Below are 8,986 nucleotides of genomic sequence, written 5' to 3' on the forward strand. Positions count from 1 at the left end.
GGTATTGGCCAAATGGTGTAGAAAACCTCATGAAAACCAATTTAGGGTGTTCATTACTTCCGACGAAAATCAATTTAGGGTGTTCATCTTTTTTTTTCAACCTCCGGAGAAATTGTTAAATTTGTCATATTTGTACGTCTACTACGAAGGATTACATACAGCAACACATACACACACACGCACATACACACACATACACACACGCACACACACACACACACACACACACACACACACACACACACACACACATATATATATATATATACAGGTGTGTGTGTGTGCTTGCATGCGTATATGCATATATGCATGTATGTATGCACGCATGCATGTATGTATACATGTAACTTGCTACTAAAATACCTGAAATATGTATAATGTTGATACTCTACAAAGTGGCATTCCGTTGGTTACGACGACGTGTGCTCCAGTTGATCCGATCAGCGGAACAGCCAGCTCATGAAATTAACGTGCAAGCGACCGACCGCTCCACAGATACGGGTACCCTTTACGTAGGTCTCAGGAACATTCAGTGCGACAAAGAATGTGACAAGGCTGGCCCTTTGAAATACGAGTACAACTCATTTTTGCCAGCCGAGTGGAACGGAGCAACGTGAAGTTATGGGAGAAGTTATACCTCTATTTTTAGCTATTGCGAGAACTTTTGCGCAAATCACTATAAGTACATACATAACGGTATTTATCAGGATCGGCCACGTAATTTACTGTGTTCCCGATTTGCATAGTGTATGCAGATCCGGGATGAATGGGCTGGTAAGGTTATATTCTGATAACCTTCCGCTATCTATAACGATTTGGGTTCAACGTTCTCACGGTAGAAGACGAACAGCGAGATACTTTCTCTGGCGGACAATTATCGAGAAGTAGATCTATAAGAAGATACCCATTTTTCTTTTTCTGTTTACTTAAGATAACTGTATAAGTTACCGAATCATTAATTTCCACCAAGACATTTAATAAATACTTGTTGAGTTGTTTACATACAGACTTGGCCAAAAGTATTAGGCCACCCAATGTTTTGGGGCTCTGCTATCTCAATGTTAATGAAACTCATGCACATGGTAGATTATGGTATATTTCACAATATACAGTAGTTTTAATATCTGGTTGACCCTCTTTTAGCATCAGTTACCGCTTTTATACGGTTAGGCATTGAATCAATTAGTTTCTTGCAGGTGCTAGACGCCATTTTACTCCATTCTTCTCCCAACTTTTGGTACAGATGCTCTTTATTTTTAACTGTTGTGTTCCTGATAGCTTCACCAAGAGTCTGTGTTGATGTGAGTGGTGGTGTTGGTAGTAGTATGGATGATGTGGTTGGTACCATTGCCTGGGGGGGGGGACGCTGGTGTCATTGTTGCTGTTGCTATTATCATCGTTATTGCTGTTGTTATTATAAAAGTTGTTTCGGTTTCGTATGCTTGTGTTGTTGTTGTTGTTATAGCTGTTTGAGTGGCGGATATTATAGTTATCATTGTTGTTATTATATTGCCACTATTGTTGTTGTCATCAACATCGCTATTCTTATTGTTGTTGTTTTGGTTTCGTATGTTTACGTTGTTGTTGTTGTATTGTCCTACTCTCCATCTTAATTTTAAGAACGTTTTTTCAGTTTCTGAGAGACAATCGACTTTTCTGACCTTTTTATATGTAGCGAATCTTGATGGTAACTCTAAAGCATGCATTTCATCTGTATCTAGCTGTACTGCACCGTATATTCCAGAAGTGTAATTGTTGTTGTTGGCGGTGGAGGTATTGTTTTTATTTGTCCTGTCGCCGAAGTCCTCTGATAGTTTACACTTCGACATGACAATCACGTCGATATTGTTTGGGTATTTGTAATGATTCTTACCATGCTGGGATCGTTGTTGTTGCCATTTCATCCACTTGAGTTTGATGCTGAAGTGTTTGCTACAGGCATGGTTAACTCGGCGGTTTTCTTGTTGGGTGTTTGTCATAAATCTGTCTCTTTTGTGTGGTGTAGTGGTGTTTTTCAGTTCATGCAGCAGGACTCTCTCTCGTTTCTGGTACTGGTTGATTTCTGTGTATGTTTTCTTTTTGATGTTTTGTAACATCATGTATTTTAGTTTTCTTGCTTGATGTTCTGTGAGTCCTAGCTTCTGGACAGCCGAATTGACAGATTTCGTGTATAGCTTGGAGGAGAAGCATGTTCTAATGAAGTGGAGCTGTCGGGTAGCTATTTTGATTTTTAGACAGCAGAACACGGGGTTTCTCAGTGTCTTGCTAGCTTGGCCAAAGCTTATTTTATTTCGTTTTTAGTTTGCAAGATTCTTTACTTGAGTTCGTGTGTTGAAGCATATTGTGTTGTGTCTGGGGAGAGTCATTCTCTTTTAGTGCCTTATTATTTAATAGTTTCCATTTATTTACTTATTTATTTTTCTAAAATCTTCGTTGCGTCTTGGAACCTTTTCAATAGTCGTTGTCTCTGTCCGTTATCCAAGCTGCGTTCTTTTGGTTTGTTTGTGCGCATGTGTGGGGTTCAGTGTTTGTGCGCATATACATCTTTGTATGTATTTATGCATGTATGTAAGTGTGTGTGTGCATGTATGTATGTGTGCGTATGCATATATGTATGTGTGTACGTTTGTATGTATGTATGTATTGTACGCATGTATTCTACATATTCATGTGTTTGTGTATGTGTGTTCGTGTTTGTGTGTTTGTATGTGTGTGTGTTTGCATGCGTGTGTGTGTGTGTACTTCTCTGTCTCCTTGTGTGTGCATGTCTGAGTGTGTCTATGTATGTGTGTGTATGGGTTTTTGTGACTATGTAGTGTTTTTGTATGTATGGAGGTGTATCTCCATATGTGTGGATGTGTGTTTCCATATGTGCTCTTATGTGAAGTGAAGTGTGTGTGTATATGGTCATGTATTTCAGTTTTCATTTGAGTATGTGTATGTATGTGTGCTTGTCTGTTCATATTACCTATGTACCTGTCCGTCTGTATGTCTATCTGTTTAAATTCATATCCATTTACCTACATACATGTGCATATACGTATACATATACACCCACACCCACACACGCGCGCACACATACACACACATGCATACATCTATATAGCAGCCCACTTACTATTCTACTTATATATAAATATAAACTGTGGGTATGGGGTATGATTACCTACTACGCATATTTCCTATTTAGTATTGGGGATGTTTCATTTATGAGGACGTACTCTTGTATTTGTCTGAGGGTTGGGTCCTTTGGGTGCTTGGATAAAATGCGGATGTCAAGTTAATCCAGGTTGCTTCCATGTTCGTAGAGAGTATGGAGGACTGTTTTTTGCCGTCATATTGTCTGAAATGTTCTTTTAGTCTTTCCGCAATACTCCTAGATGTTTCCTCTATGTACGTCATGTTCATATCTTTACAAGCACCTTCTATGCCTCTTATGCTGTAGACTACATTTCTAGTTCTACAGTTAATGCCAGAGCTAATCCTACATACCATGCAGTTATCATTAGTGCATATGGTATTCTCAAAGGAGTACGTCCTACATAAATATATTTTGATAGATTATATGTATAATTTGTTATTTCCTTCTTGTCATCTTCTCTTTGTACAAGGACACTGTACGAAACATTGGATAATCCACTCATCACAAAAATGTAGATACACACACACACACACAGACAGACAGACAGACACACACACACACACACACACACACACACACACACACACACATACATGTATGTATGTATGTATGCATGTATGTATGTATGTATGTATGTATAGATAGATGGATAGATAGATAGATAGATAGATAGATAGATAGATAGATAGATTACTGAATATGGATGTGTATGCATGTTCGTACATACATACAGACAAACATATAACAAAGGCACATAGAATAAAATGCCGTTACTTGATTAAACGCCATTGCTTATTAATAAAGATAATGAAGAAAGTTTAAGAAGATCCAGTCACAGATAAACTCACCTCCTCATTCAGGAAACAAAACAAAATAGCAACCATTAGTCCCTGCAAATATACAAGTATAATGTTTTATTGTATTTAAACATCTCCAATAATAAAATGATTTTATTCACAAAGTAGAGGAAAATAAAACATTTTCCATGTTATACACGCGCAGCACTGCTCACATTCACATACTCTATTGTACATATACACATTCGTATAGTGTGTGTGTTTGTGTGTGTGCGTCTGTGTGTGTGTATGTGTGTGTGTTTATGTGTGTGTGTAAATAACAGATGGATAATGTGTTAATTCACATTTAAGAGCCTGATTCACTTAAATCCTGATGTATTATATATGTGTATATTCATATGTATGTCTATGTGTGATCGAGAGTGTATATTTCGTGAAAAGGCTTCGAAACATGAATCCGAGAGAAAAAATGTGCATGTGGGTGAATGAATGTGAATTGTGTAATAAATTAACTCCATGTTTACAAAATCTCAAGAAATGTGACCAGACGGATGTTGAGCTGCAGCGAACCAAAGGGACAATTGAGACACAAAAAGAGATAAGACGCTCAGACGACATTTACTTAATTCCCTGTATGTGTGTGGACATACATATAATTTTCTATAAAAGCAGGTACTAATTTTACCTTGTACTTATTCTTAGTGCAAGTTTTGAACAGTGCAGTTCGATTTTAATAGTTATTTTTTCAAAGCTTTTTCAATAGTTATTTTTTCGAAACGATTGTAGTGGCTCTATATAAAATGTCGTGAATTCCATTTTCTTTCTCTCATAATTTTATAAACTCTACGGACACAAAGGAATTTCTGATGTAAATCCAGTGGCACATACCTCCATTCTGTTGTTGACGTCAGGTAACCGAAAACTGCTAACGGACTTTAAGAATCATACTACAAGGTGTATACTCCAAAATATGTATACATATATGCACATACACATACACACATATAAGTATATACACACATACATACATCCAGATATATATATATATGTTGTTGTACTTGGGGATGGTCATATTGCCAGTTTAGCCAATAAAAACACACGCACTGTATATTTGGTGTTAATTTGCTTCAGCTTTATATTACATTACATTACATTAATCCTATTTCGGCCAGAGTTCTTTCGTCACACTTCTGTGACCTCATCAGTGGTCCTTTGCTTTCTTCTTTCTTATGTGTGTCCCACCTTGCTAACTATTAGCCATTTTGTATATATATATATATATATATATATATATATATATATACATACACAGATAGACACAGGCGCAAACGCATACATACAAGCACACACGCACACACAAACACGCGCGCACGCGCGCACACAAGTGTGCCTGCTTTCTGTAATTGTTGTAAATGTTTTTGTTTAGGGAGCAATTTTCCTTCATTCAACTATGCAATATTAACGCTAGAAAACTGTTATTTATTATTGGCTCCAGCTGCTTCTTCGTGTTGTAAGTATAGACACTGTAGATCGGCAGCGATTAAATTAAGGGTCACCATTCTTCCTGTTATAAACCCTAGAGTATAACTACTGAGGTTTAGTAAAAACAATGACAGTGAGTTTAAATCAAAAATAAATTGAACCACACGCAGGCGGTTCCTTTGAGATATTCCATTTGAAAAGTTTCTAACATCAGAGACACTGTGTTTTCAGTTACCAGAAGAAGGATAGATGACCAGGTTTGTGTAAGAATTTCAATTCTAGAAGCAAATCAAATTTTTGTTTTTTGTTTTTGTTTTCTTTTGTTTTTGGTGGGAGGCATCCCAAACAAAGTGATTATAATAACCATGAATGGGAATATGATCACAGAGCGTTGGCGTGTAATACTATATTCCACTCTTTTCGTGATTATAATCAGAATTAGTGCTGGTTCCCATTGGCATCATCTATATATTCAACTACATGCTGCTAACAGTGTTGATCTTCAACCCTCACATAAGAAAATGCGAATTTGTTTCTTGAATGACCTTGAGACAATAAAAATAATGTGATACGTAAAATATTTCTTCGGCGCAAACCTCTTTTTGCTGCAACTGCTTTATTCTAGTACATTACTGGCAGCTATTTTATTTATTTTTTAACACATTTTTGCTTTTGTAGCATCTCAACACTTACTTGGAAAGAGCTAAAGATGTGATCAAGGTATAGTTTAGCAATTTTAGTGAGATCGCTGACACCCTTCTCTGGAATAAGCAATGTGATGATGTAATGCACACCAAACAGTGGAATGAGTATTAATGTTGACTTGGCCAAACGTCTGAAATAAAAGACGTAACAGATTAATTACGATGCATTAGAATAATGAAGATGTATAAAAATTTCTACTTACAGTAGAATTAAATACCAAAAATAAGATAATACGCCTCAATGCTCTGGCTATTTCACTCATAAGTTATAGTAATAATATAGACTAACAGAATCCGTGGAAATTCCAGTGTAAGCATATTTGAAAACATGTTAATATATTAATCACAAGCAAAGAATTTCAAAATATTATTTTGAAAGCTGCCATTTAATCAAAAGTACACTTTTAGATATGACAATTTATTTCATTGTGTCTGGGGAGAGTCATTCTTTCTTAGTATCTTATTATTTAACACACTCACCGATTCGATTTCCACTCATTCAGTTATTTAGTTATCTATTTATTTGTATGTCTATTAATAAATCTCTCTTTCTGCATATCTATTGATATATTCGTAGTCTCCTCTGCTTATTTATAAATTTATTTATTTTTCTATTTGTTTGTCTTGCTATCTAATTAACAATCACATCTACTTTGCCGTCTGCCAGTGAATGTATGTCTTACTTTCATAATAAGGATAAGCATTTAAACTTAATAACTAAAGAAAATTAGCAAAAACTGTACCCCAGCATGGCCACAATATTTGGTCTGGATACCGTAAAAGATAGATCCCAGTACGCAACTGGTGCTTAATTTATCGACCCCGAAAAGATGAAACGCAAAGTCGACCTCGGCGGAATTTAAACTCAGAACGTTAAGACAGACGAAATACCACTAAGCATTCTGCCCGGCGTGCTAACGATTCTGCCAGCTCGCCGCTTTACCAGCAGACTTATATTATAATTATATTTTCTAAATATACAGGAAGGAAGAAGTCATCTGCAACTAGACATTTATTATAGAATGTCTACTATAGGACTGGCACCATAATCTCTGGAGGATTAAGCTGCCATCGTGCAGTTTCCAGCTTTGGGCTGGTGATCCCTACTGAAAATAAGCGCCCGTAGCTTTCACCGAAGATGCTGTTACATATCATTGTTAACTTCATCAACATCACCTCAATTTCAATGAGGTTTCCTTGTCTTGTTTAGCTGACCAGCTGAACAGGCTACCGCTCGGAGATAAAGACATACAAAAAAAGAAATTATACATGTCACTTGTAAGAATGCTTTAATCTATGGATAGGAGTTGTGCCATAGCAATTGGAAAATAGCCAACCGATTCAGAATCATTCAAAATAAGACATTACGAAGAATCTTAGAGGTAAACTGGCATTATTTTGTGGGACATTCAGAAATAATGTAGATGTAAGAGTAGATGGGCTACATGTTTCGATCCCTCTCAAAAAGCATGAAATACCTAGTCCAAGGTGCCAGAAGACAAGGAAGACGTAGTATTCGGCTGAGTACTTGCAGAGAAACAGAAAACAACTGAATAGAGGCCACAGTAGAAGCACAAAATAGACGAAGCTGACGAAAACACGAGGTGGGCCTCGGCGTCGAGTGGAGTTCGAAGTAGAAGCACAACATACCAGTAGAACAACAAAATATCAGGTAAAAAAAAATAATATAAATAGGTACGAAACATGAGCAAAACAAAACAATTTCTTATCTTCAAGTAATCCATCAAATATAAAAATGAGGAGGCTGAATTTAACTGACATCAACTATAAAAAGCAGAAAGAAGCAAGGATATAAATCATTAAAAACAATAACACGGTGTGTGTGTGTGTGTGTGTGTGTGTGTGTGTGTGTGTGTTTCAGAGAGAGAGAGAGAGAGAGAGAGAGAGGGAAAGAGAGACAGACAGACAGACAGACAGACAGACAGACAGAGGAGGGGTCAGTCTTCGATCAACTGAATTCTCATTCAATTAACGTGTAAGTGGCTGAGCATTCCACAGACGCTAGTACCTTTAATATAATTCTTATGTAGAATCAACTTGAATCAGTTTGTGTGACAAGGCTGTACACTTGAATTGCAGTTCGTAGAATTAATCAACTTAATGACAGTAACTCGTCACTGAATATCTAAAATGTGCATCTGAAATAACATAATATTGCTATTATATAATGTAGAGTCTGTGCTGATATCAGATGTCAGCAATATAAATAAAGTTAAACGAGACCAGAAACCTTCATAAGATACAAGACAATAAGACACTCGCTACCGTTTTGCATTTTACTATTTTTCTTTTGGACTATTTTACACTGATTAGGATTTTAAGATTTTAATGCTGGGGTACTGCCTTGAAGAATTTTTAGTCGAATTAATCGACCCCATTATTTTTTAAAGCCTGATACTTAGTCTATCGATTTCTCTTGTCGAACTGCTAAGGTACGGCAAAAGACATACCAATACCGGTTGTCAGACACAAAGACACACACATATACGACGGGCTTCTTTCAGTTTCTGTCTACCAAATCCACTCACAAGGTTTTGATCGGCCCCAAGCTATAGTAGGAGACACTTGCTCAAGGTGCAAGGTAGTAGAACTGAACCCGGAGCCATGTGGTTGGGAATCCAGCTTCTTACCACACAACCACACCTGCACCTACATGTACACATGTATATATATATATATATATTTATACATGTTTACATATATGCGTGTGAGTGTGTGTGTGTGTGTGTGTGTGTGTGTGTGTGTGTGCGTGCATACAAAAGTCATAGTACATTGGAACATTATCATTGTAAATTAGAAGAAAGTTGCAATTTATAAAAAAACTCAGCAATTTGATGTGA

The 8,986-nt window shown here is 36.6% G+C and overlaps 1 protein-coding gene across 2 annotated transcripts in view; it reads right to left on the bottom strand.

Annotated features, from left to right (window-relative positions):
- Positions 1-8,986, bottom strand: part of LOC106871086 (gastric inhibitory polypeptide receptor) — a 115,515-nt gene that overhangs the window by 12,224 nt on the left and 94,305 nt on the right. For both annotated transcript variants that reach the window (XM_014917373.2, XM_014917371.2), the window contains 2 exons: positions 6,115-6,256; positions 3,991-4,032 (listed from right to left, as the gene is read on the bottom strand). In XM_014917373.2, the coding sequence (XP_014772859.1) occupies positions 3,991-4,032; positions 6,115-6,256 (184 nt within the window). The remainder of the gene's footprint in view (positions 1-3,990; positions 4,033-6,114; positions 6,257-8,986) is intronic.

Source organism: Octopus bimaculoides, chromosome 1, assembly GCF_001194135.2.
Source record: "Octopus bimaculoides isolate UCB-OBI-ISO-001 chromosome 1, ASM119413v2, whole genome shotgun sequence".
In the NCBI taxonomy this organism is placed as follows: domain Eukaryota; kingdom Metazoa; phylum Mollusca; class Cephalopoda; order Octopoda; family Octopodidae; genus Octopus; species Octopus bimaculoides.